The 27,931-nt window shown below is 41.2% G+C and overlaps 2 protein-coding genes across 6 annotated transcripts in view; one reads left to right on the forward strand and one right to left on the reverse strand.

The window, feature by feature from the left end:
- Window positions 1-180: 180 nt before the first annotated feature.
- On the forward strand, window positions 181-6,397 carry LOC121886241 (nuclear distribution protein nudE homolog 1-B-like). Of its 3 annotated transcripts, none has more exons than XM_042396208.1 (9): window positions 181-359; window positions 778-873; window positions 1,014-1,167; window positions 1,651-1,799; window positions 1,999-2,135; window positions 2,919-3,089; window positions 3,200-3,285; window positions 3,377-3,531; window positions 4,139-6,397. In XM_042396208.1, the coding sequence occupies exons 2-9, from the start codon at window positions 788-790 to the stop codon at window positions 4,230-4,232; spliced, it is 1,032 nt and encodes a 343-aa protein (XP_042252142.1). In that variant the 5' UTR covers window positions 181-359; window positions 778-787; the 3' UTR covers window positions 4,233-6,397. The 3 variants fall into 3 exon arrangements, with proteins under 3 accessions (XP_042252142.1, XP_042252150.1, XP_042252135.1); XM_042396216.1 differs by having other exon boundaries at window positions 783-873; XM_042396201.1 differs by having other exon boundaries at window positions 182-359; window positions 746-873.
- Window positions 6,398-6,741: 344 nt separating this feature from the next.
- myh11a (myosin, heavy chain 11a, smooth muscle) overlaps window positions 6,742-27,931 on the reverse strand; it is a 29,778-nt gene continuing 8,588 nt past the window's right edge. The window contains exons 4-43 of one of the 3 annotated variants that reach the window (XM_042396175.1): window positions 26,193-26,220; window positions 22,654-22,753; window positions 22,499-22,525; window positions 20,256-20,348; window positions 20,007-20,070; window positions 19,597-19,695; window positions 19,167-19,310; window positions 18,593-18,688; window positions 18,314-18,432; window positions 18,016-18,168; window positions 17,718-17,891; window positions 17,397-17,570; window positions 17,111-17,225; window positions 16,577-16,770; window positions 15,992-16,113; window positions 15,789-15,858; window positions 15,497-15,657; window positions 15,157-15,265; window positions 14,837-14,968; window positions 14,423-14,629; window positions 14,159-14,296; window positions 13,927-14,050; window positions 13,629-13,800; window positions 13,266-13,478; window positions 12,981-13,125; window positions 12,654-12,860; window positions 12,455-12,559; window positions 12,172-12,324; window positions 11,690-11,938; window positions 11,248-11,460; window positions 10,902-11,114; window positions 10,630-10,791; window positions 9,599-9,727; window positions 9,425-9,513; window positions 9,209-9,332; window positions 8,913-9,121; window positions 8,633-8,741; window positions 8,349-8,521; window positions 7,938-7,970; window positions 7,362-7,448 (exon numbers count right to left, since the gene is read on the reverse strand). In XM_042396175.1, the coding sequence (XP_042252109.1) occupies window positions 7,946-7,970; window positions 8,349-8,521; window positions 8,633-8,741; window positions 8,913-9,121; window positions 9,209-9,332; window positions 9,425-9,513; window positions 9,599-9,727; window positions 10,630-10,791; window positions 10,902-11,114; window positions 11,248-11,460; window positions 11,690-11,938; window positions 12,172-12,324; window positions 12,455-12,559; window positions 12,654-12,860; window positions 12,981-13,125; window positions 13,266-13,478; window positions 13,629-13,800; window positions 13,927-14,050; window positions 14,159-14,296; window positions 14,423-14,629; window positions 14,837-14,968; window positions 15,157-15,265; window positions 15,497-15,657; window positions 15,789-15,858; window positions 15,992-16,113; window positions 16,577-16,770; window positions 17,111-17,225; window positions 17,397-17,570; window positions 17,718-17,891; window positions 18,016-18,168; window positions 18,314-18,432; window positions 18,593-18,688; window positions 19,167-19,310; window positions 19,597-19,695; window positions 20,007-20,070; window positions 20,256-20,348; window positions 22,499-22,525; window positions 22,654-22,753; window positions 26,193-26,220 (5,333 nt within the window). In that variant the 3' untranslated portion in view covers window positions 7,362-7,448; window positions 7,938-7,945. Of the gene's footprint in view, window positions 7,449-7,937; window positions 7,971-8,348; window positions 8,522-8,632; window positions 8,742-8,912; window positions 9,122-9,208; window positions 9,333-9,424; window positions 9,514-9,598; window positions 9,728-10,629; window positions 10,792-10,901; window positions 11,115-11,247; window positions 11,461-11,689; window positions 11,939-12,171; window positions 12,325-12,454; window positions 12,560-12,653; window positions 12,861-12,980; window positions 13,126-13,265; window positions 13,479-13,628; window positions 13,801-13,926; window positions 14,051-14,158; window positions 14,297-14,422; window positions 14,630-14,836; window positions 14,969-15,156; window positions 15,266-15,496; window positions 15,658-15,788; window positions 15,859-15,991; window positions 16,114-16,576; window positions 16,771-17,110; window positions 17,226-17,396; window positions 17,571-17,717; window positions 17,892-18,015; window positions 18,169-18,313; window positions 18,433-18,592; window positions 18,689-19,166; window positions 19,311-19,596; window positions 19,696-20,006; window positions 20,071-20,255; window positions 20,349-22,498; window positions 22,526-22,653; window positions 22,754-26,192; window positions 26,221-27,931 lie in introns of all 3 variants that reach the window. The other 2 variants (XM_042396161.1, XM_042396168.1) reach the window with 2 other exon arrangements.

Genomic DNA, 27,931 nt, shown 5'->3' on the forward strand with positions numbered 1-27,931 from the left:
TTTTAACTTCCTCAAGTATACGTAAAAACCTGGGTGGAGCCACCAGATACCACATGTTTGTCAAGAACAACAGAGATGGGACTATTTTGCTTTGGACTGTTACAGGGCTCCGCCCTCCGCGGCTACAAGTTCCTTGAATGATATGATTGGATAATATTTCTCTGTCGTCATCTGTGTTGACCAATGGCGTCCCAGAATCGAAGCTTGGTTTGTATTTGGTTGCAGAGTCGAGAAGCGAACTAACGTAATGAGAGATTAGTTTGTGCAAGTCACATTCATTTGTTGCACAAATCCGGAACATTTAGCCTGACGTTGAAATATATCCCCCACGTATGTTTTAATCATTCACTTGTATGCAGGTGAGTCTGTTTGGTTTGTCGTTTTGATTGGGTTGGGATAATTATACAGTCTACAGTTAGCTACGGTAACTCGCTTAGCTAGCTAGCTGTATTAGCTTAGCTTAAAATCATAGCTCACAGTAGATGCACTTTCCAACACTTTTAGCTTCTAATAGTAGCAAATGTTTTCACTTCCCGTCTTTACATGCTAAGAGTAAATGCAAAACATACATCTGTGGTTATTGCATAGCTCAGCCTTAGTATACAGTAACAAAATGCACGGCAGTGTTTATTATCATGAGCTAGTTAGCATTCGCTAAAGGTAACAGTTTTGTGGTTTGAATGGTTAGGAACTCTCTTATTGCAGACTAGGACAACGTCAAAAGCTCTATTATTTTACATAATAGATTGGTCTCCCACTCCCGTCATCCTGACTCAGAGCAGCAGACATGGTAGAGCCATCAACACAGAAGTTTGCGTCCTTAGAAGAGGAGCTGGGCTTCTGGAAGGAGCAGGCAGAGAGACACCAGCAAAGGTAACATTATTAGACAGTAACCTACGACTAACACGGCTCCTAACAGATTCTATAATAGCTAAGATGATGTACTATAGCTATACACATCATACAGCATGGTGAGTGAGTTATTTTGGTGGTTAACATTGTGTTATCATCAGGGCTGATGAGGCACAAGAGGAGCTGCAGGAGTTTCAGCAGATGAGTCGAGACTATGAGGCAGAACTGGAAACTGAGCTGAAGCAGTGTGAGGGCCGGAACAAAGAGCTGCTTTTAGACAACAACCGACTCCGCATGGAACTGGACAACATAAAGGTAGAGCACGTTGATCTTTATATCGTTCTCTTGACCCCTACAGAGCTGGACAAAACCCCCTGTTCCAGTTAGTGACATGAAGAAGATTTTACCTTCTCTCAGTCGAACAGACACACGCACAGCTGTTGCTGATGCAACCCAAATTCAGCATATCTTCTTTGCTACTGCCACTAAGAAAATTGCTTAAATTGCTGCCAAGCTATAAAGCAGCTGACTGCTATTTTTACTCAGTGGTCCATGGGGAAGGGAACATTAATGGAGGAAGTGGATGCAGGATGTGCTAAAAACCCCTGGTTGCGTTAAGGTTGTTGGGGACAAGGAGGCAGAGAAAGGACATCCAAAAAGATCTTTGTCTCGGTGAACGTCCACAAAACCACACGGACCTTGTTATTAAAATATGCATGCAGCTGCGTTTACTGTAATGACACATCAAAGCTTGAATTGCTAATATCAGTTCATTTGAAGTCAGTGTGTTCTTTGCAGGAGAAATACGAGTCCCAGCATTCTGATGCTTTGAGGCACATCTCGACCATGGAGGAAGATCTAGCAGAGACCCGAGCAGTCAGAGATCATCTACAGAAATACATCAGAGAGCTTGAACAGTCCAATGATGACCTAGAGAGGACAAAAAGGTCAGTGTCTTAAGAGGTCTTAGGCCATTATCTCACAGAGGGCTTTCATCAGCAATTTTAGCAGTTTGCATGTGGCTAACCCTGACCTCGATGCACATCCTACAAACAGAGAAAAGCTTTAGCATGCTAAGCCATTTTCCATAATGATCCAGTGTTGTTAACTTTAAATGCCCCTTCCGTCCCCTTCTCCCTGTTTCAGGGCTACCATCATGTCTCTGGAGGACTTTGAGCAGCGCATGAACCACGTCATTGAGAGGAATGCCTTTCTAGAAAGTGAGCTGGATGAGAAAGAGAACCTGCTTGAGTCAGTTCAGAGGCTCAAAGACGAAGCCAGAGGTACACACACAAATGTACACACACTGTGGCTTCTCACTGTTTACAAGAACAGCTGATTTCTCTACAAACTGGCACTTATGACTGACTCTGTGAATTTTGATAGCTGGGTTAATTCAACAAATCCTGTGTCTGTGTTATGTCCTGGCCTGTATATTCTTCCTGTCTATCCTAATATCTGGTAGCTGGTATCTGTTTTTCTGTATTGTTGCATTCTCGTATATATTTGTACTGTTATGCCTCATTAGAAAGATTTAATGGACTGTAGCAGTGTTTTTACATGGTTAAGCTCATTTTCTACTAATCAACTATACTTATCTTTCTTGAATTGCATTGTTTCCTCCTTCCAGACAGCCACTGTTTTACATTAATGTCATTGTGGTATAAAAGTCAACTTGGAGAAATGTGAAGCTTAAGTGTGGTAATTCATCATAGTGACATTAACTGTGATGGATCATTCGCTGTAGACTTTGTGGTGTGTTCAGTTGTAACTTAAGGCGATGCATCAGTTGGATCTCTGTTGATGAGCCCTACTTTGTGGTTTAGGGCCTTTATGTATCATTGTTCTGTAGAAATGCAGATTTTAGTACAGATTGAATTTAAAAATATCCTTTGAGCATTGCCACAAAGCAGATATGACATCACTGATATCATATCTTCGTGATTACGTATTGTACGGTACTTTCAAGTCTATGTTATTTCATTTCCATACTCTATGAAATGTAGAATGAAAATGCTTTTGAATCTTAAGTAATTTACCTTATCTGTTTCCCCTGTTTGTGGCAGACCTTCGTCAGGAGCTAGCTGTACGCCAGAAGGAAAGACGGCCCTCCAGCAGCCTGGGCAAAGACACAGATCGATCAGATCTGTCCACAGCTAGTAACCCAACCATCCCCGTCACACCCTCCAAACCTATTAGCTCATTTGTCACGCCCCCTGCTTCCAGCATCCGACGAGGTGAATAGAAAGACTTTGTTGATTACAATAATAACTGTACTGATATGTGAATATACAAAGTTTGTGTGAACATACTTTGTGTTCACCTGCTCATATGCGTTTTGTTTTAGGTGATGGTCTAACAGGGACTCCCCTCACTACGTCTGCTAGAATATCTGCACTAAACATCGTGGGGGAGCTGCTGAGAAAAGTTGGAGTAAGAGATGCTTTACTGAAGTATGTTAGTATCACTACAAGTTTGTATTTTGCAGCTATGAGCTGATTCGTTTTTTTTATATCTCCGTCAGAATCTGGAGACCAAATTGGCATCATGTCGAGACTTTGTGTACGACACATCTGTCAGCAGACCGGCACTTCCGGCTGGCCCTGGTAGTCCTTCTGCTTTAGAAGGAGCCCCTGAGGTCCAAGCTACCAGTATGAGCCCGCCTCCTCAGTACGACAGGTGAGGAAAACTACAGCAGCACAGTCTGAAGTGGAATCACTGGAAAAACTCAATAATTTCACAGAACTCTGTTTTTCTGGTTTAGGATTATCTAACTTGTATTTTATACCTGAACTGGTACAAGCTTATGTGTTATTATGATAAGCTTTAATGTTGTGGCTTATAATAAAACACAGTTCTGGTCATTTTCCAACCTGGGTCTATACTTGCTTTGCTGGTGTCAGTGTTTCCTAATCTTTACAATGGAGGTGACAAGTGCAAAGTCTAAAATGACCTACAGTCAGAATGGATACAATTATGAAAATAAGAACCAGGGTGTTATAAAAAAATTAATTTGAAGACATTTTCCTTTCAAATATGTAAATTAAGGCATGTTTACATCATCCGGCATCAAGGTGGATATTATTGATTTCATGACGTAATCTTACAAAATCTGCATACTAATAAATGGCAGACTGTGACTTCAGTCACTAAACCTGATGCCATTGTCATTTTGTTTTTATATTATATATGTATAAGTCAACAAATATTGGGAATAAGAAGTAATTTGACTTTTTTTAAATTTAAGATTTGCTCATGAGTATACGTGCGACATCTTTTCTTGCAGTTTAGTGAAGCGGTTAGAGTTTGGACCAGCTCCTCCGAGAGGGCTCTCCCAGGGCACCCAGTCTCCACAGGGAGGAGTCAAGATCCTGCTATGAGAGAAAAAAGGGCGAGCCACCTCCCTCCTTCCTTCCATAACCTCACCCGACTCCCTCTCCACCTCCCTCCTTAATAAACTGCAGCAATGGGACTTTTTTGAACTGAGCTGTCTTCCGTTGTCGCCACCTTGTCCTTGCTCCATGCCCCACATAAACAACACATGGACTTCTGCTGCCTCAGGCTAGCATCACCATATCATAGCAAGCAGCATTACAGCTTGTGTAAAATCAAGGAAAGCAGAACCTACTGCTTACACTTAATCTAATACTGTATGTCTGACAGTGTGGTGAGTAGCATCCAAACAAATCCTTCTGTGTCTACTGATTTGCTTTGCTGTTTGCTGTGATGGATCGAGCACAACAACGCTGTGATAACATTGCCACTCCCATAAAACAAATCTTGTTGCACTTGTCTATTGATAATGACGTAGGAACCCAGATAAGAACCAGTTAAATTATTTACAGGCACTGGAAGAGACCCTGGCATAGGGACCAAGAACCTGGGGTGTTATTTATAAAAAGGTTTATGACCAAGTTTAAACCAAAGCTGTGATAAATGAATGATAGATCAATTATATCAATTGTAAAAGTAAATCATTAGGTTGTTTTCTTTCTGTTTGTGTGTGGGGGGGGACGGGACATTAGGGTCCTAATGGCCTGAGGGTAGAAGCTCTTCCTGAGCCTCTCAGTGCTGGCCTGGTGTACCCTCCTCCCGACCACAGCAGGCAGAAAAAGACTGTTATCTAGGCGGTTGGGATCCTTAATGAGTCTCCTAGCCTTATTCTTGCAGCGCCTGGTGTTAATGATATTTTTCATTTCTGTTTTTGTTCTTTATGCATTGAAGTATGGGCTTAAGTAATATAGGACTAATTAATATTGTTGTCAATTAACTTGTAAGTTACTAGCTTAGCTATTAACTAGCAGTTAGCTAGATATTGTTGGCTAAAAAAGACGAGCCCCCATATATTTTTTTCTAGAAGAGACTCAATATTCTCCCCTGCTACAAAAATTTCAAGTTGATAATGAATTAGTTGCTTCCATGAAAAGGAGTTGGTGTTTAGTATTTTAGCCATCGCTGCCTTCATCCATGTTTTTACCTCTTCAGTTTGTAGGCCTTGCTTTGTTGTGTTATTTAAAATACAGAAATGGGTCATCTGTTCCTCATGCTGCCAGGCTTCATAGAAATGGGGGATGACACGTTCCTTCAGTCGGGCTTAAGAAGTCTCACACATTAGTCTTTTTTTTTAATTGAATTTGACTAAGCTCCATTTTTTATTACCTCCTTCCTGCCATTGCACAGACTTGTTTTCGCAGACTTTAATTATGTTCTGGTAGGCAACGCTTATTAGTGTGAGGAATAGGAACAGGTTTTCTGCCTTGGCGATTTTCATTTGTCTTGCTGCAGATTTATGATCACGTGTTACAAAGATTTCATTTTCTTACTGATTTTAGTTGACTGGAATTTAGAGCGGCACACGTGCACTACTGAATGTATAGAAATAAGTCTCTCATATGTCTGAGAGATGAGTTGTATGGTGGGCGGGCCGGAAAAATACCAAGCAATAATAGATTTTAACAGGTCAAAGATAAGCACAGTTCATAGTATATTTGTGTAGCTATATAGAGCCTATATTGAATACCCCTGTTTCCTGCCTTTTAGTAAGAGAGATTGTGAATGGGGAAATAGAATGATTAACCCTTTTAATGTGACGTTTACCCTGAGAATTTTCTGGTTAGAGTTGTCACTACTGCCATCCAGCAGCTCATGAAGCAGATATTACAGAACATATCTAAATCTCATCTTTATTAAGCAGTCGTCACTGTACGCTGCACTGTAGCCTACAGGTATGTGGTTCATACATATGAGAGTTCCTGCCCCCTCTTTGCTGTTTCACCTTCCTTGAACTAACGTGCTGACTGTAAATTGTAACCCATGACCACTGTGTACTGGCTGTTGTGTGCAGCATCTCTGCAACTGCTTCTGTGTATGGACTTATAACTGTATGTGCCTGAGGTACTATACCCAACTTTTATCCTGTTGGTTTGCAGTTGTTTTTCTATTGAACCAAACAGATGAGAATAATGTTCTGTTGTGATGATTCAGGTCAATCTTTGAAGTCACTGACCAAGATGGAAACATTAAAAGGGAGAAAGTCACAACTTTTTTTTTTTTTTTTAAAGATCTTTATTTCTTGTGCAGGTGGTTCAACAATTAATAGATACAAATTGTGTCATGTAAACATCAGTTGATTACATATAACATTATCAAATGCGAATTGGTTTAGGGTGATCAGGGGCTTTTAAACATGTACAGTAAATCTGGGCAAAGTGAAAAATGAAGATGTAAGTGCCCAACATAGAAATCTGGCTCATAATTTTATAAATGTGATTTTATAAACTTTCTCTGACCTCCAACATTCTGTCATTACTGGACTAAACATATCTGGGCACAAGAAAGGTGCGAATCATATAAAACGGTGACTTTAGAAAATGTTTATTTGCTAAATATTTGTTCATTGGGATACAAACGGCAGCACTGATTGGAGACAGACTGGATATAGAATCATCTACATTTCCAGTCTGACAACCACCTCAGTGCTGCTTTGAAACATTAACAGCAGTCACAGGCAACAGGACGACAGTCGCTGGTAACAGTTACAGATCTGTAGATTTACAGGATGTCTCTGCTTTCAGTCAAAAGGTGGCATATTGTGGAGACCCGAGGCTTTGCTGGCAGGTTAGTGTGGTAATTAGAGGCACCTGTTTTTGTGTACAAAACCTTGCATAAGGAAGTATCAGTCATTCAGTGCAGTACAAAACAGTGTAAATAAAAAAAAATAATAAAAGGAACAGCACATCACACATCAGTAGAGCCACTGAAACAACTTCCCTAGTTGATATCAAGTCCTTCTGATTGTTTTGTGTCAAGAAAATGTGCTCTGAAACAAGAAGATAGATCAGTACACTATTTGAAATGATGTGATGTGGAAGAACTAGATAGCATAACAGGCTTTGACGTTATTCTCTGTTTTAAGTGGCAGACCTGCCCTGGTAGGTAATTCTGATATCTGGTTATTTGACGTCCCTTACTCCGCGGCCTTGGTTCCATTGAAGTCGGTTTGGGAGTCTACCTCCTCCTCCGAGGCATCGTCGACTACTCTTCGGCCTCCACCCATACGCCGAGATGCGCTGCCAAAGGAGGGCTCATTTCCACGCCTATAATGCCACAGAGACACAAACACAGATACAAACACAAAAAAAACACAACCATGGTGAGAGAAGCGGTTGTGTGACAGTTTCTGAGCTGGTTAAGGTTTGTTTGAAAACCACTCGGGTGTTTCACACTATGAGTGGGAAATCAATGAAACGCAGAATGTACAGGTTGTGCTTAGGTTACAAGTAATGCACGCTGGTTATCTTTGTTAACTCATTTAACTCCTGGCTCAGGAAAAATGAGTTCGGTTTATGGCAATTAAACCAAGCACTGAGAAAAATATGGCCACCATGGAAACTGAATAGTGCTACTTAAAGTCACTTGCTATACATTAAAAATAAAAAAAATTGTAATCACTGGTAGCTAATGAGCCATATTTCTCTCAGTTAGGCTCAATGAAGAGATGATAGAATTAAGAGTGCACGGGTAATGAAAGGTTATGGCATGTTAATAAGAAATGGTGATGGGGTAACTTTCAGGCGCAGAGGTACCTGCTGCGTTACTCCTTGGGTTCAGGGTTGCTTCTGGAATAGAGATGGACACGATTGTTTTGCTTGTGCTCAGAATTATATTAATAAACTATTTAATCTTTCTGCTTTAAATGTTTGCTGACAACCTTCTAAAGAGGACTGTAGATGAGATGTTTAAAGAAAAGTGAAGACAAAGTGTAATTTGAATTTTGTTTTGTGTGAAAAGATGCACTTTTTATTCAAGTGTCCTTACTTCACATATACACATTCTGTATGCCTCCTTAAGATACTATTTACCCTTCTACTATGTTTCCTTTTCCAATTTTTTGTGCAGTGTTGTAGATTCACAGGATTAATAAATACTCCACCTGCCTGAGAGGAAAGAAAGGGACACATACATATAGAGAGAGATTCTTTGGCCCTTTTTGCTACCTGAGTTTGCTCTTGAGAGAGTTGACCTCACGACTCATGGCATCGTTGGCCTCGGTGGCTTCATCCAGCTCCCGCTGCAGCTTCCTGCGGGCGGCTGTAGCCCGCTGAGACTCCTCCTCCGACTCTTCCAACTGCCGCTTCAGCTGCTTCATGCGACTGCTCGCCTTTTCTGCCTGTTGGGTGAACAAGATATGCAAGATTAGAACAAACCATCCTTGCACAATGGCCCCAAATGTGCACAGAAACATGTTGTGTTTGTGCATAGTTGTGTTAAGTGTTCGCACCTGATCTTTGTACTGCTCTCCTTGTTTCCTTTCATCCTCCACTTGCATGATCAGGTCCTTGAGCTTCTTGTCCTTCTGGCGCATACTCTTGGCATTTGCCTGCTTCTCCCTGAGAAAAAACAGAAGAGTTCAGAGAGAATACTGGTGTAATTTTTAAAAAAACTGGTGAGAAATGGAGACCAAAACAATAACAATGGAGCTGGAAAGTGAACCATGATCACATAAAACCACCACATTCTTTCCAGCCACTTTAACTTTATTTTTTTAATTTCAGCCCGACCTGCTCTCTTGTTCCAGCTGCTCCTCCAGCTGTGCCACTTTAGCCTCCAAGGAGGTGATGGAGGACTTGAACTTGGACTTGACCTGGTTCTCCATCTCCTGGAGCTTGGACTTCAGCTCCTTGTTCTGGCGCTCCATCTGCTGCCGAGCGCTCTCGTTCTTCTGGGAGGTGGTGCGCTCCGTCTGCAGCTCGTTGGTCAGCTGATCCACCTGCAGAGGGAACGCACGCTGTTAACATGAAACGGAGGAGACCGCGGAGGAAAGAGGTATGAGGTCTAGCTGCTATGGTCTTGTCACCTGCTGTGTGCTCTTCCTCAGCCTGTCGTTGACGATCTCTATGTTGCTCTGCTCCTCCTCTAGTTCCTCCTCTAGCTGGGAGATCTTAGCTTCCAGGCGACGCTTCTCATCAGCCAAGGCTGACCTGCACACAAGTAGCACCGCAGAAATAAAATATTGTTTTGTTCACCACAGTCATTTCACAGACAAAGAAGTAAGAGTGAAATCTGCACGCACTTTCCAGAGGAGTTACTCGCCAGCTCATCAGACAGTTCATCTCTTTCAGCCTCTGCTTGCTTCCTTGCCCTCTCGGCTGCAGCCAGATCCTAGAAACATATTAGAGATGAATCCATTACTTCAAGCTGCTGCTCTCAAACAATTCGCTGCCTTGTTAGGAATCAACAGCGTTACCTCCTGCAGCTGCATGAGCTCAGCCTCCAGGCTCTTGGCCTTCTTCTCACTCTCCTTTGCGGTAGCCAGCACGTCCTCTCGGGCAGCGCGGGCATCTTCCAACTCCCTCTGGTAGTCCTTCATCTGAGCCTGGTGGAGAAAGAGAAATAGAGACAGACATAGAGATGAGAAAATTGGCATCAGAATGCATTTTTTTCTCTCTCGAACATATTGAAAACAGTAGAATTCAAAAAACAGTAACATATAAACAAGTATGAAGAAGAAAAAGAGGAAACAAAGTACCAGGGAATTCAATTATAACATACAATTCAATTTTAAAGGATTGTGCAAGAAACTTTTTACTTTCAATAAAACTAAAACTAAATAATACATAAGAGGAGGGGGAAAATAAATAAAGGGGTACAGATTAATATTAGTCAATAATTTATATGTTTTAAAAATTGTTTGGGTCTTTGTTGCTTTTTCATTTTGCAGCTTAACTAAAGAGTTTTAATAGAGCTCAATATCATTTAGAAAAAGACTGGTTTGGTTTTCTATTGGTCCATTTCATTTTATGTATGTGGAATTTGCCAAAAATTATAAATAGCTGAATTAAAAAGCTACCATTTTTGTCCATTGAGTTGTTTTCAAAGTAGATTAATGACCATGTGATCAGAATGCATTTTATTCATTCTGATCCCCAGAAACATCAGGTGTCATAAATACCAGTAGTTAAATTGTAGTTAAATATCGACTGTATTCAGAGTTGTGACATTTCAAGTCAGCAAAAATGGCAGAGAAAGCAGCTGATGAAAAAATAATTTGATTTTGTCACACATACTGTATGTTGTAACAGCCAAAAAAAAGAAAACAAAAAACAGAAAAAAAACATGTCAGCAACATAGAAATATAAAAAAAGGGTTCTGAGATTATCTGATATTTCTGACTACAGTACATAAAGGTGCATTTCAAATCAGTTATAATAAAACTGTAAAACTGTCTGTACAGTATTTTGATGTATGTAATCTACATTTATTCGACTCCATTCTCACCTGGATCTTGCGGAGCTGCTTGATGGCCTCCTCTCGCCCCTTATTGGCCGTCTCAATCTGTCCCTCCAGATCTTTCATGTCTGTCTCCATCTTCTTCTTGGCTGCTGCTGCCATGGCCCTCTGCTTACGTTCATCCTCCAACTCTGTCTCCAGCTCACGAACCTGCGATTAGTGTGCATAAACGCTTAGATTACTGAGGCAGCTGGTGCAACATTGATGATCAGATCTTTTTCTTCTGGTGAGAGAATATAAACGTCTTCATGGCTTTTTACCTGCTTGACAAGCTGTCTCTTCTTCTCCTCTCCCATTTCATCGCGTCCCTGGAGGTCCCTCTCGAACTGGGCCTTCAGAGCCTGCATGTTGACCTCCAGGCGCAGCTTGGCATCCTCAGCTGCCTGCAGCTCGTCCTCCAGCTCCTCCAACTGGGTCTTCATCTCTTCCACCTGGGCCTCCAGGCCACGCTTGGACTTCTCCAGCTCATGGACCTGCCATCAATATATTGTCAAATTAACAGCCACATTTTGGTCTAAATAGCATAAAGAAAATGCTTAATAGATTAAATTGTGACACATTCAGTGGCATTTTGAATGAAACAATGAAACAAGTTCTGACACTAACATTTTTTCCCACGTCATCCTTGGAGCTGATCAGGTCCTCCATCTCCATCCTCAGGGCCTTGTTGGCTCTCTCCAGCTCCTCTCTGGAATCTTGGGCCTCCTCGAGAGCCCTTGCCAGGGACAGAGCCTTTGTCTCCTTCTCTCTGGCCTCGGCTTCAGCACGGTCTCTCTCATCTGCATATTTGTTGGAGATACTCTTCTCCTCAGCCAGCATCTAGAGGAAAACAGATCAATTAATCACAGATAAATGGTTTGTGATGGTCTTGAACAAACATTTTGTGGTGAAATGCCAAAGTAATGTAAGCAGTGGTGCATTTGAATCCTTTTTGGGTAGCAATAAGTCAGTTCTTTATAGGTTTTCATGTCTAATTGTTGCTACCAACACTTTTAAAAATGATGGATGCAGTGAGTAAGTAGTCTGCAGTGAAAAAACTTCAGCTGACCTGGTCAAACTTTTTCTGCTTCTTCTCCAGGTTTGATACAATTTGCCTCTGGTTGTCCAGATCCATCAGCGTGTCCTCCAGCTCCTGCTGCAGGCGGTTTTTGGTCTTCTCCATCTTGTCATATGCTGAGGCCTTCTCTTCAAACTGGGTGTTGGCTGCCTCCAAATCTCTCTGCAGACGTTTCTTGCCTTCCTCCAGCAGCTCAATGTTCGCTGTCATTTCGTCCAGCTTTTTCTTTGAATCTGACAGCTTTAGACGGATAAAGACTGTGTTAAGACGCTGACTATAAAAAGCAAAAGCAAAATATTTGTTTTCAGGTTGCTTCTTTTCAGTTGTTTATGTTCCAAAGTCAAGATTCACTTTTTAAGATCTCCCACTCATCATATCACCCACAGTAAGACTCATTTTACTAACTTTTCTTCATATTCTCTTTATCATTCCACCTCCGACTTCAATTTACATTTAGAGACCCCAAGTCTGACCTGGATGTTGAGGGTGGACACGTGTCTCTCCACATTCCTCTTGGCCTCCATCTCCTCTTCAAGCTGCTCCTGTAAGCTGTTCTTGTCATCCTCTGCTTGCCGCAGCTTCGTAGAGAACTGCAGCTTCTGACGCGTCTCCTCAGCCAATAGCTCCTGTAGCAGCACATCAGGTCAAAGGTCAGAATATTTCATTGGCACAGGAAAGCTTACATGTTGACTGGTAATTAGGATTATAACATGCATTGGTTTAGCTGTAAAAAGTTATCTTTAAAGCCCAGGTTACCTGTGAGTCTTGCAGTTGGGAACTGAGACTGGAGACATCTTTGCTCAGTTTGATGTTCTTGCCCTCTGCTTCATTCAGTAGGTTTGTGACACTCTCCAGTTCAACCTGTATGAAGATAAAGATGGTGTTTTTGAAAAATTCATTTTCATTTTCTCACTTTTTGCTTAATGCGCACAGTATTGATAAAATTGTAATTTACTGTGATCTTGGAGCATCGTTCTCCCAGTTCAGTCTTCTGCTTCTCGCTGTCAGTGAAGCGCGACTGAAGATCTGCCACCTGACTCTCCAACTTCTTCCTTTTGTTCTCTCCGTCTTGTTTGGCTTGGGTCAGTGAGCGCACCTCTATGGTTAATTCGGAAGTCTCCTTCTCCAGAGCCTGTTTGGCCTTCTCCAGGTTTGACTTCACCTGGGCGGAGGAGAGACAATAATAGATCAATGAGTTTTTTTTTTTTCAGAAACAGTGTCAACTTAAATAAACAAGCTAAATGAGTATTTTGTAGCACTGTATGAAATGATGTAGCCCTACTCGCTTGGACTGCTCCAGCTGCTCTGTGAGCTCCTCCACAGCCTGGGTGTGTTTCTGTCTCATCTCCTGTATCTGGGACTCATGGGTTCGGTTTTCGTCTTCAATGGCTCTCTTCAGTAGGTTCACCTCCTGTTCACGTTTGGCTCTGCAGAACAGATGGATGGATTATCCAGATGTTTACTGGACAAACATGAAAAGTCTTACACCTCTATCTTAAATAAGCATTGTAAGGATTACTTGGTTAATACCTTGTATATTTGTATATTTCAGTGTAATATGTCTGACCTTAGTTCCTGCTGGGTGGCAGTGGTGTCCAGGGTGTCCTCAAGCTCAGACTTGAGAGCCTCCAGCTCCTCCCCAAGGTCACGTTTGATCTTCTCTGCCTTGTTCCTGGCCGCCCGCTCAGAGTCCAGGTCCTCTTGCAGGTCAGAAATGTGTCCCTCCAGCTCTCTGATCTTTTTTAGAGCGTTGTTCTTCTGAGCTGTCTCATCTTCTAACCTGAAAGGCAGAAGAATACTTTGAGGATACTGACACATGTTGATGTAGTTGTATATAGGAGGTGTGGCTCTTTGTGAATTTGGGTGTATTGAAGATAAATAAAAATACTCTAAATAATTCATAAAAACCAGAGTTGAAACCAGATTTTACCTGGCCAGGGCATTCTGTAACTCTTCCTCCTTCTTTGCGAGCTGTGCTTTGAGGTCAGCGATTTGGGCTTGCAGGTCAGCTATCTGCTCTTGTAGGTCATTCGACTCTGCCTCCAATTTACGCTTAGCCTTGTCCAGCTCCTGTCGACTCTTTTCTTCCTTCTTCAAGCGGACTGTAAGGACAGCACCCCGTTAGCATAAATCAAACTTTTTTCAAACTGGGCAGAATATTGCCCTCTTTATATTTTGGTGTAGGAAATCAAAATGGTCATGGGACATGAAAAATAAAAGATGATTACCTTCCAGCTCAGAGATCATGGACTCATGTTTATTTTTGAGCTTGGTAAGGTTCTTTGACTTCTCTTCTTCCTCAGCCAGGTTGGTACTGTAGTCTGCAATCCTCTCCTCCATCAGCTTCCTCTCCTACAAAACACCACAAAGTAGGTCATGTATTTGTGACTTTTTTTCATCTCTCTTGGTAAGTTATTCACCAATAAGCCTCTCTGATCAACACTGTTTATTGTCACTTACCTTCAGCAGCTTGTTGTTCTGGTCCTCCATCACCAGGATGTCATCCTCAAGCTTTTTGATCTTCCCCTCGCAGGTAACCTTCTCTAGCTGCAGCTTCTGACGGGCATCTTCCTCCTCTTCCAAATGCTCTTCCAATTCCTACATGAAAAATTGTACCCTCAGTTTTTGCCATTTCTACATTACATTGTTAGATTGTCAGTAACTCTTAAACAAAATAACAGCAACTATAAACACAACAATAAACAACTAAACTGATATTTAGACCTGCATCTGCTGTTGCATCTTCTTTTTCTCCAACAGCAGTGATTGAGAACGTTCTTCCTCTTCATCCAGTCTTGCCTCCATCTCGTGGAGGATCTCCTCCAACTCCTGCTTCTTAGCCGCCAGACGCACCCTCATCTCCTCAGCCTCAGCATACAGCTCAGTCTCTGCCTGGAGCTGTTCCTGCAGTGCGTTCCTCTCCTCCAAAATCTGGAGAAGACAGACAGGAAAAGATTGGGGTTAGCTTCATCATCAGTAGATCCCTTGTAGACCACTATAACTGTAGGGTTGCTGTTACTCCTGGATTTAACACAACCAACTGAAATGGGCATCCCAAAACAGTCTCTGATGGCAGCTGTGACATTAATTGAAAGCAAAAGAAAGTTTAAGAACGTGTTAGTGTCATTCATCCTTTACCGATGTGTGTTTCAAGGTGATCTCCTTCAGCTCAGACTCAAACTTTGAGGCAACTTCTTTGCATTTCAGCAGCTCTTCTTCCTTCAGACTCATCTCCTCCTCCTGACGGGTCACTTGCAGTAGAGGCTTGACCTGTTGATCAGGAGGATGGCCAACATCACATTTTTAAAATATGGTAAAGGCAATGTAAGGTTCTTCATTTCTAAAATGGTTCCAACATGAAGAATTAATTCTAAGACTGTACTAAAATATGAACAGAGCCTTAAATACAAGGTTGTATTATGATATTGTTGCATTAATATGTAGACTGATTAGTTGACCTTTGTGAAGAGCCTCCACCACTGCCAGTTCCTAAGTTTGAGGTAGGCAGCACAGTTCCTCTGGATCACTTTCATGGCTGTGAGTTGCTGTTGCCTCTTGGCGAATGCCCTTTAAAAATACATTGAAACCAATATATCATGCATAATATAATAAAAAGGTGCAATTTTTCAATAAACAGCAACTGAGAAAAAAATACAAAAGGTTCATAAAAGCCTCCCTTTACAGTTAAATCATAAAAGGTCAAAATACTGTCTGTAAGAAGAGATATTTGAATTTGTGAGCACAAACTGCACAACTTATAAGAGGGTGAATTATGTGTGAGATATTGTATGTTCATACTTTCTGGCCAGGAAGCCTCTAGCCTGGGCCTGGAAAGCGATGATGATCACAGTGATCTTCAAGTCTCTCTCCTCTTCCAGCTGTGCCAAAACTCCTGTGCGGAAAAAGATCTTACTCTGTCCGATCCTGTACAGGTTTGGGTCCAAGTCCAGATGCTTGATCTGCACAGACAGGAGATCAGTTAGAAAGACGAGGTGTTGATGGCTCAGAAAGGGTGAGATTAAATCCATGCCCACAAAAAAAGCTGTGACTGAACTGAATGTCATCTTTAATTGATTTACAATGAGTTTACCATGAGGCAGCAGGCTTGTTTGCCATCCATGAAACCTTTGGGGATAGCGTTTGCAGCCAGGATCTCATAACTGAGAGGAGATAGAGAGATGTCACATTTAATATAGTGAGAGAGGTTTACAGAAATATAATAAACTGGATTTGAATACATGACACATCTAGTAGCACTGTAGAAGTTAATGAGTCCCATCTGATCCCACTCACCGCTGGCGGAACTCCTGGAAGACGATTCGGTTGGGGAATCCTTGTCGGCAGATTCGAATCCCCTCCAACACACCGTTACACCTCAGCTGCTCCAGAACCAGGTGGGCATCCAACTTCCCTGCCTGAGGAGAACAGGATTTTCTTAAAGTATTTTTGGGGGATTTTTTTTTGCATTAACTAGAGACAGCTTACAGGAAATGAAGGGAATGACATGCAACAAGGGCCCGGGGTTGGATTTGAATTGGAGATGTTGCGGCTTATTGTCAGCACCTTAAACCTCTAGAATTTCAGTTTTATTACACCAGGTTTTATGAAAGAAATACAGAACTGGAAAGGTTTTAAATACTCATAAAGAACACAGCATTTCCTCCAAATCATAGATCTTTTTTTCTGCACTGCTTGTCCTATTCAGGGTCACAGGGAGCATGAGAGGTTGGGTAAAACCTGGACAGGTCACCAGTCGACCACAGAGCTTAATGTGTTTACATAGGCCACTAAACCACTGTCCTGCCTTCCGAAACAATATCAATACTCAAATAAGTTATTTTTTCACTTTTTGCCACAAGAGACTCTGCTTTTCTTTACCCTCTTCTCGTGGTTGGGGATGATGCATCTGACAAAGTTGGGCTGGGTGTTGTGCAGTGTGGTCATGAGTTTGGCGAGAGACTCCTTGTAGAGCTGTCCCACCGTACGGAACATTCCCTTCTTGGTCTTTGAGGCACTCGGCATCGAGCTGTCCGTCATCTTGGCTATTGTGTCAAGACCCACGACTCTGTCCGCTGAAACACACAACGCATCAGCATATTAATGGACAAAACACTGTGTTTTGTCTTTTGGCTTTAAATGTCCAAGTGTGTTTGAGCTAATGCAATCTTCAAAATGAGATATACACACTTTTAAAACCATAGCTTACAATTTAAGAAAAAAATTTGTTACTATCACAGCAATGAAATATCATTATATATATATAAAAATGTAGCCTCATGTGCAAGTGAGATAACACATGAGACTACATGAGCAAAGATGAAATTATATTCAGAACCGGTGTAATCGATGCTCACTGATGATTCCTTTACATCTAAATACGACCCATTGTTGTTAAGCTGTGTAAGATCTCACCGTCTTTCCAGAGGTCTTGCACAAACATGCTGGAGGAGTTCATGAGCAGCGATGTGACGTTGTCATTTAGAGGGTCCATGTTCTTTGTCAACCAGGCAGTGGCGTTGTAGTCCACCTATAAGCAAAAAATTTTGATTTATGTGAACACCCCCATTAACATCCATTTTCAAAGACATTTCAGCCATCAGCAAAGCATTGTTGTTTTTAATCCTGAGAGTAACAGAGGGTTTATATCTATAACGAGAGATATCATACCATGCTCTTATGATATCATACACTTCCTCACCTTTCCAGCATAGTGAAGAATAGAAAACTCTGTCTTGTCTTTGAGCTGTTTGGGTTTGGCAAATTTGATATGGTTTCCTTGTGTGTTCAGGAGTTTCTCCACAAAGGAGATATCTGTGGCTTTTGGGAACCAGCACTCTTCATCCAGCAGGGCCAGGATGCCTGGAGGGTTGTTCTGCAGAGAATATGCAGTGATTACTATACTGTCATTACTATGTGAATCATCCATAACACACACATCACACTATACCACAAAATACAGTATCTGTAATGGAACTATTTGCCTAAATCTATAAATTTACTGTGTTTCACGGCCACTTACCGGCCTCTCAATGAGCTCGATGCAGGGCTGCAGGTCGAGTCCAAAGTCGATGAAGTTCCACTCGATGCCCTCCCTCTGGTACTCCTCCTGCTCCAGGATGAACATGGTGTGGTTGAAGAGCTGCTGCAGCTTCTCATTGGTGTAGTTGATGCACAGCTGCTCAAAGGAGTTGTCCTGCAATGACCAAAACACAGAGCTAAGGACATATCATGAATGAAAGTGTCATCTGCTCACCTTGTAGTGCTTGACATTACACAAGAGGTGTCACATTACACATGAGAGAGCAACATATCCATACCTCAAAAATCTCAAAGCCGGCAATGTCGAGGATTCCCAGGAAGGAGGCTCCCTGGCGTTTGGTCTTGTCCAGGGCCTTGTTGACTCGGGACAGGATCCAGCGGAACAGTCGCTCAAACACAGCCTTAGCCAAGGCTTCAGTAGCAAAGTCAGCCTAAGTAACACACACACAGAAAATATCTCATGAGAGACCAGAGTGAGGAAGCTGATTTAAACTTGGATGACGGTTTTAAGAAGTGTTAAATGCAGTATTCATTTTCTAATTCTTATGGTTTCACACAGTGCACTTCTTGCAGTACCTGCTCTTTGGTCTGAGCCTTCTGCACCATCTCTCTGCCCACTTTGATTCGAGGGGTGAGCATGGCACGGGTAAAGTCTGTCACATTGATGCCCTGCAGGTGACACACCTTCTGAGCCGCTAGAGGGGGAAGAAGAGATACATGTATGTTGGTACACTTAACACTAGATATTATGTTCTTTCTTTTTTCTCTTGTTCGTATGTTTGTCTAAGTTTTGTTTCACCACAGATCGGCACTATTCTGTGCAGTATTTTTACTGATAGTGTAGCGATGTCTAACCGGTGTTGTCTGGCATAGTGGCCTGCTCCTGGTTCCTCTCTTTCTTGAACTCAATGTTTCCCAGCTGCATGACCGTGGAGCACACCTTCATGATGTCTGAAACACAGGATTAAGACAGTTAGTTCCACAGTAAAACTACAGTTGTAACACATGGGATAAACTTGTGGGTGAAAAATATTCACCAATATGTATCAGTGACTATCTTTGCATGTAGTCAAACTTCGCTGTTTCACATTCACAACAACAGGATCTCATATAAAACGACATTAGACTTGTGCCTTTATAATACTGGCAACAGGCACAAAATCCACCACAGTCATGTGCTAAGTAGAAAAAGACGCCAGCCTCACTGCACAAAAAAACTTGATTCTTTTGAAAATCACCTGTTACCATGTTTGCATGCTTTCTGCTCTCTTTATCAGTTTGACAGACAAAAGTAGACAAGGCAGGAATAGATGATACCAAACAAGAGCAGACTAGACCCACCCAACCAGAACCACCGTACCTAATCCAACTTCAAGTAGCCTATCCTATTCAAACCGAGTTGAGATTAAATCAGAGTTATCACTGATACCGATTCTCTCCTCCTCGGTGAAGCCCATGATGTTCATTGCCTCCATGGTCTCTTCATACATCTCATCGTCTTGCTGGCCGGGGATCTGGACGTGTCCCGCACTCAGGAAGCGGTAACTAGTGAAGGGCTCAAGAAGAAGCTCCTCTGAAAAAATAACACACATGGTTAAGTAGTTAGAGATTTATCTTCATGGCTCTGGTCTGTATTTTCAGTAAATACATGGAGCTTTGGGTTCAAAATTATTGTTTACTTTCAAAATCCAACTGGATAAAGTAAAAAAATGCATGACCTACATGACAGTGGGATGTTATACATGTTTATAAGTTTATAGAAGTGAGCAGAGATGTTATTTGAATTGAGATTTGTGATGAGTATGAAGCTATCATAATTATCATAAACTTTTTGTAAACATATTTTATATGTATCTTACCACGCAGCTTGTCTTTGGCACCAGCAATCATGTAGTAGAAAATGTGAAAGGCTCTTTCTATCTTTGCCTGTCTGATACAGCGAGACTTCTCCAGCAGGTCTGAGAGCGTTCAGCTGTTAAAGAACACAAACGTACTCTGTGCTCAGTTGATGATTTAGTATTTTCTGAATATTTTCTGATTTCTACTGTGTGAATATGATAAAAAGAAAAAATGTGAGTATAATAATCTACTAAATCAACAAAAAGTCATGTTTCTAAAGATTACTCATGAACCACAGGTTAAAAAAGAGATGAATAAGATTTTCACAGAAAAGTGGAAACTTCATATTTTGTGGATCGAGGAAGCCACTTCTCCATAGGGAAAAAAATGTTGACAAAATATCAGAATTTTACAAAGTAATTGAGGATACAAGTCTCAATATTGGCTCCAACAATGTAACCGGTCACATCAAAGTTGATACGGATGAATTTACCCTGTGAGAGAAATGAGGACAGAACATGTTACAGGAGGGACTGGTGTGAACTGCAAAACATGTATAAAATACAAATTATATCTGATACTCCGAATACAACTAAAGAGTTGCAGGGAACCTTGAATAATTATCTCACATCACAAAACAAGATATCAAAACATTTGCTTCTACAAATAACAAACTCACAAATCGAGAGGAGTTATCATTTTTGATGGTCTTGGCATTTCCGAAAGCCTCCAGGATGGGATTGGCCTGCAGGAGCTGTTTCTCCAGCTCCCCCTAGTGACGACAGTGATATACAGAAACATCTCTGTTACACACTGACTGGTGGTTTAATGACGCGGAGTGCAGTGGGTAGTGATAGGTGGGGATGTGGTGGTTAATGGTGGGTATGGGTTGGGGTTTATCAGAATATCATCATTGACGTGTGAAAATAAACACTCTAATGACAAGATGAAGCACTTATTTGGCTGATCTATGATCTTATCAACTCCTCAGTAATCAATGATTGTCCTGAAAAATACATCTATAACTACCTGTAAGAGGACAATATTATTCCTTAGTAATCTCCTTTGAGTTTCAGTATCTTATGTAACACAGACTCATGACTTCTCCAAAGACTTCTCCATCAGTTTTGATTTGATCAGGGGCAAATTGTTAAAATGAGGGGAAGCTGTTGTGGAAACAGAGATGGGAGATGGAAGAGTGGGGTTATGTTGGCTCAAGCAAGATATCTTCATTTTAAAGGCACAAAACATTTGATGAATCCTATCAAAGTATTTGTATTCAATGTGTTGGCAAATTAAAACTCATTCACAAACAGCCCTCTGGAGATGCGATTTGCTTCCAGCGTGACCACAGAGCCTGTGGGTTCATGGGTGGAGCTGGGTGATGGTCGGTAAATGAGGCAGACACCCTGTCACTCTGCATCGAGCTAATCCACCTGATCAAAGGGGTCTGTGTCAGGCTAGCATCAAGGTCAGGTGCTGTGGACCTCCACCTTAAATACTCTCCTGCTTAAAAACACACCCCTCGGGCTACCCTGTAAACGAGCTAAAGCCATGAAGAAGAGACTTGTGTTTATAGTCTGACTAAAAATGCAAACGATGAGATGACAACAATGATGGAGATAAATGCTCAGAGGTTTGCAAAATGTCCACAGGTGTCAAGTTTTAAAAAAAACAGCCTGTAATTTTACAGTCTAATAGAGTCATGAAAAGTCAAAGATTTTTTTAGAAATGTTTAAGGAAAAATAGAAAAGATACAGACCAGCTGTTGCAGATCAGAGTTGGCAAAGCAGAGAGGAAGGTCTTGTTCATTTAAGTCACTGGGGAGAAGAAAAAAGAGAAAAGAAGAGAAATAGAGCACAGAAAAATGGCAAGAAGGTAAAAAGGACAGCTGATGGGAAGGGTTGTTCTTTGGGACATATTTTTGAATAAAATACTAAGAAGACAGATAAGCATGAATCAAAATAGTGCCTGAGGAGGAGAGGAGGAAAGTGAGATCAGAGAAAAGACATTGACTCAAAGCTATTTTGGTTCAGGCGAGGTCCGTGGGAGCCCCAAGGTCCTACAGAGGACAGCGGCAGCATTTCCTCTGGGGAAAAGATCCTGAGGGCGAAGCTTTGACCCAGAAATTTTAACCTTCCAATATCTACATGAACATCAAACCAACACCTCAAACCACCAATATCTAGTAAGGCACAGGGACGCAATCTTACTTAGACGTGATCCGTTCTGAAGTACTGTTCAAAAAGAGTTTTTAATTGAGGCCTGGTGGGTGACTGAGCTCCTTTTAGCCCAGTGAGGGTGTTGAAAAGTCAATACAGTGTCAGAAACTCCACATGGTGCAAACCAGTAGGTCCAATAAACGCTACAGGACACAACAAACTAAACCCCACATCAGGGCAAATGGCAGGTAGGTAGGATGAGGAGGAGGGGGGAGGAGGAGGTCGGTGTTTGATAGACAAGAGGAGGAGAGGGGCATGCTCACACTGGTGCTCGTTGATCTGTGAGGGACCCTTTCACTGCCGGGGAGGCTGTGCAATCTTATCTCCGCGGGCAGTGAAAGGGTGTTTGTTGAAGATGGATGACACATAACTCAACATGATAAACCAGCAACACTAGATGTCCTTCACTAAACATTTTGCAGGTTTGAAAAGTGACTCTGAGTCAGTACTATGATGATGATCATGCAGTCTAAATCAGCTGTCGCTGGGTACAGAAATGACAAAAAGGGGGGAAACACCTTCTAACTCAAGAAAAGTAAGATTTAGGATCTTGACCTTTGGTGTAAGAAAAATAATTACAAACAGAAAAAAATATTTTGGTAACTCAGTGACACTATCTTCATGCACTTTTTTTAACCTAAGGAATGAACACACACAAAGAGCACACACAAAAACACTCCCGGCATTCTCCTTTACTCACGTAGGCAAACTGTGATCCTGATTGTTGCTATTTGGAGGAAATGGCAATATACAGGATTAAACTGGGCAGTGTCCTATATATGTTGAAGACTGAGGGAACTGACTGACAGATCCTGACTTTTAATACAAAAATTAACTCTTCACATGGATACTTACAGCATTGCTGTCCTTCTTGCCTTTGTGTGAGGAGGCCACAACAGCCAGATACTGGATGACCTTCTTGGTGTTCTCCGTCTTGCCGGCACCAGACTCCCCGCTAGAGAGAGAAAAGAGAGCAAAGGATTAAAAGATGCAAGGATAGAGATAGTGAGAGAGAATGAGAGAGAACAAGAAGATAAACAGCACTGGCAGGTACTCCGTTCACACTTCAGTAACCCAGTTTAATTGAATGCAAATCATGTGCAGCTGAGATAACTGCAGCATCGCCTGACACAAAGCACAATGTTTTTGTTCAGTCTGTCTGCTACAAACTGATCCATGTATGCCCAGATATTTTTAAAATTAAAACTACTAACTTTTATTTGTCACTTTCATATTCCATATGGCGGCTCGCTGGCGATATTCCATATAATACGCTGTGCAGTATATCCTCAAACCAGTCCAAAACCTAAAGGATGTACTGTCTTTAAAAGCAATTTATAGTATTTCGAACAATAGCAAGAACACATTTTTTTCCTCCAGTGAATGTGGCCCCTGATTTTCGATACTTGGAAAGACAAAGTTGAACAATCCCAGAGCCATCAGCCAGCAGCCCAGCACACAGACACGTCCCAGGCATGGGTCCATAAAAGGCATGGGATGCTCTCTGTGTTAGGGCTTGGCAGCTCTGAGAGGAATCTAATTGCTTCGTCCCGTTCAGGTCTGGTAAGGACACACGACATCCAGGCTCCTACTGTAGACAGCTGTTAGTGCAGAACAAATTCTGATGGGAATTTTTCCAGATGGTCTATCAAACTGTCTATTCCTGTACATTCTGCTTCCCATTAGCACAGGTTTCAGTAACTATCAGAAGAATGACAGCCAAAGAGATTTATGGGAAAATGACAGCTTGAAGATCTTGATGATCTGTTATGATTTTGTCAAATTTCTTTTTCCCCCTGTGAAATACTGACTATATTAGGACTCAAAAAAGGAAAATCATTCCCCTCTAAAAGGCTGATAATTTACAAGGAACGAAGAAAAACGCCTGCAAACAAAGAAGCCACATTAGGGGGATTCCTTCGTTAATACTTTTGATGCATTTGAGGCTGTGAATCTGGACTCTTCATCAACATCCTGTCACTTTACAGCCACTTATTTCATTCCATCAGTTCAGTTTTTCACACACACACACGCACGCAATGAATATAAGACAAAGGAAACTGGTGACCCTGCTGAGATGAAATGTCAACATCTCCAGAGTGGATTTAGTTGGCTCCCAGCTATTTCCCATGGCAAACTGCTACTGTGTGAAGGAATTTGAGGAATATAATCATTGATAATACTCAATTGCTAATACATTCCATTATCATAACTGTGCGATTAAAAAAATGCTACATGTTTACATTTTTGGTGACACTGTATTAGAGAGTTATCAGTTCAACTCAGTGGTCATTTTTGAGGCTTGTGTAGTATTGAATAGTCTTATAAAAATATTGGCAACATTTTTGGATATTTAGCTAAACAATTAGCTTGTTAATTAAGCTAATCAATACATTTTATAAGAAATATTTTTTATGTCAACATACTTACTTAATACAATGGGTGGAAGTTTGAGTATTAAATCAGTATGAACCAAAAGAAAGAGTTAGAATAGTTTGATGTTAAAAAATGTCACATTAAAATTCAAATATATGCAGTGAGCTTCTAAAAATCAGATATACTGTGGGAGAAACACGTTATATAAGTCTGAAATGTTTCTGTTGTGTCTTGAACAGACAGACAGAATAATTTCCTTCCAACCAAGTACCAGTGACAGTACATTAAAACAGCCTTTTATGTCTGCTTGACCACTCTGCATTCTGATCTTGTTTAAACTGTAAAAGTGTCATCTGTCTGTAAAGAACTGTCTAATCCTAAAAATGAAGTTAAAACAGGAAATCCCCCAAATTACAGTTACACAAGTCTCACATGACAACATATTAATAAATGATTCCACTAACATCACCCTAGATGCAAGATGCAAGGCCTCCATGATGGATTGCTGTAAAAACAATACTGACAAAGAACATACAGTACAATTTAACACGTGTATACACACACACACACACACACACACAGGAGGAGAATCCCATACATGACATTCCATGTTCTGCACCAGAAACATTTCTCCCATATATGGCTCCAGCAGCCTGCTGAGGTTGAGACCAGCTGTAGTTCAAACTAAAATCTTAAAGTGACTGCTTGGACATGACTGATGCTCCGCATAGTTTGTTTTTCATCTCTGCTATGTCATATCACATCCAGTTCATCACTTTAAAATAGTTTTAAATAATACTCCATCAAACAGTCAAATTTATGTTTTAATAGCTCATACAACAGAATGTGAACTGCTAACCTCCCCCCCCCACACACACACACAGAGGGATAAATACAACCAAACTTTCCCAAAGTTCCCTGATAAAGAAAGTGTGATAGTTGAGGAAATGGTCTGATGTGATAAAAGAATTTGCTGCATCCTGGCATCAGAAGATTTACAGTAAAAAGAGCCTTGAGCACATCACTGAGGAAGAAGAGCCCTTCCTCTCATTTCCTTTACTGGGATTAGTGGATGTTGAGCAGAAAAGGTGCTGCTGTTAACTCAAAGATAATAAAGGAAATATTGTTAACCTGTACCAGCTGGATGACGCTTATCAGACAATTTAAAATGCCTGTAGTAGACTTTGTATAGAGGTATTACTCAGCAAATAGAAGTTTTATTGAGGTTTTATTTTTTCTTTTCATATTTGGTGTATCTAAACTTGTTTTAAGTAGTGATAATTGCACATATTAAATACACCATATTTAAATTGAATCATGACCCAAACATACATTCAACATTTCTACAAAATGCAAATCCTGTTAAGCCATCTAAACACACAAAGGAAATGTAATTAATTGATCAAATAACTTTGTTTTCTATAAATTAAATAAGTTCAGTCCAAAGAACTACTACCAGACAAAAGGAGGCAGTTTAACCCTGAATGTCCCATCCAGCAGACAAAGTTCTCAATAATTAGTTTAAAACAAATAAACAAACAAAGTGGAGCCCAAACATTCAGAGAGCTAATCTGGTTCTCCCATCAGGATAAAGGCCATACTTCCTGACCGAGGTTTCTGAGAGGAGACCGAGGCCACAGCCCTCTGGGAGCACTGCAAGCGCATTAAAGCACATCCAGTTTGGCTCAATTTGAATATAACACAACTCCACAGCAATACATTCTGACAAACTAAAACACTAAAGCATCTATCCAGCAACATCTTAAAAAAACATCCCTGTTATATTACGAATGATTTGTTGCTGGCATAGCTGGTGGAGGCTGGGCACTGAGAGAGCAGAGAGGTATCTCGATTGTTTAACTCTGTTTATGCAAGCATTATGTAACTGTTCTTCCACACACACACACACAGACACATACACACACACATACAGCCCTCCTAGCATTTATGTGACGTTTCGGAAAAAAGTTAAGGAAAGATGACAGAGGTGATTTTGGAAGTGACAGATTTTCACTTACGTGCAGAGAATGGACTGGTCCTCACGATCTGTCGAGACAAAGAAAGTTTACAGTGTTAGATGACTTCAACACATTAAAAAATCTACGGTATGCAAGTGTCCTGATAGCTTATGGAGGCATTGAAAAATGAGCTGGTAAAACAAAAAAATCAGAAATAACTAAAGTACAAATATGTTTTATTTACTTTTTTATTACAAGCATGTATTATTTTATTTTTTTGTCATGCACAATTAGCCCAGTACACTTCTGTACATGCTGGTTGTGAAACCACAAGCTTTTCTCTTGGAATAAAGTTCAGTCTTGTGCTGAACTTAAAGCTGGAGTGCAGGACTTTTACATATAAATGAACGTCCGTTACATCCAAGCCCTTACTAAACAAGTTCACACATTGCTAATTAAGCCTATCACCACCAGGTAAATCTTGAGGTTTTAAATCTGGCGCCTGTGGCGACTTTCCCGCACTGGCGCACCAGTAGTGATGTGTTTTATGTCAACCAACAATGATTGGTTTGCAACTATCGAACATGGCGGACTGCATTGTTTTGCTTTTCCCACCTGCATTCTGCAAAGACCCAACCTACTCTGCCTCTGATTGGCTCTGACCCTGATATTCTCACCCTAACACCTAACCATCTCACTCCTTACACCTAAACCTAACCAACCTAACCAACGAAGGCAACGAGCACTAGCTAATCCGAGGCAGAGTAGAGCAGGTCTTCACGAAATGCGGGTTGGAAGAAGAAATAAGGTGGGCGTACGGTCTTCAGTGCACCCCAACTGCGTTGTGTTGCCAGGGTGGGTACCGGCTCACGAAAAAAGTGTCAGGGGTCTGTGGCGATGACATCGACAGTGTTTGTGTAATTACTCTCACTGCCAGAGGGAGGAGACAAAAGTTCTGCACTGCAGGTTTAAGACACCAGCTGGGACTCAGTTCAAGGCTTAGGGGAGGCCAAGTGATTTACGAAGGCTCCCCCATGCCTAAGGAAACATGTCAGTCTCACAAAAACTTAGATTTTTAACCATGAAATTCAACTCTCAATGTGCCGAGCAATGAGTCATTATACAATCTCCAAAAATACTCCTGGGAGAATACACCGAGTCCATGTAAGGCTATTTTGTAGTTCTATCCTTCAATACAAATCACTGCTGGGGGAGTAGGGGGCTCCCTGCTAAGGGAGAGATGACTGTTATCAGTTTTTGAGTGTGAATAGGTCAATTTTCATGTAATGTAGCCTCCCAAAGTAAATAACAACTTAAAGCTGTACTTCAAAAAATTACCCAGTGTGAGAGGAAGACTTAACACAAGGTATTCGTGCACAATTCTTCTCCCTCATACGGGGAACAGCATCTGTCATGTGCAGCTTTGTAATTTTCATATTGTGATTTATCATCTATCATCCATCAGCCTGCCTTGATCTATAAACTAGCGCAGATGCTGTTTCTCCGTTTAGGCTCGACTCTGGCTGCTGTTCCACTGGTCCCACACACACACAAAATGCAGGCCTTCTCTGCACTTCCTAATTAAGTCAGATAGAGAGAGAGAGAGAGAGAGAGAGAGAGAGACAGAGAGAGAGAGAGAGAGAGAGAGAGAGGTGGCCAGAGCTTTTGTAAAACCTCCAAAAACAACACTCACTCTTGTGCCAGAGACAGTTTTTTTTTCCATCATTACAAAATTTTAGGAATATTTTTGTGAGACTGATTCAGTCATGTACAATAAAAACTAACATTTGATTATTGAG

This window comes from Thunnus maccoyii, chromosome 2 (assembly GCF_910596095.1).
Source record: "Thunnus maccoyii chromosome 2, fThuMac1.1, whole genome shotgun sequence".
In the NCBI taxonomy this organism is placed as follows: Eukaryota; Metazoa; Chordata; class Actinopteri; order Scombriformes; family Scombridae; genus Thunnus; species Thunnus maccoyii.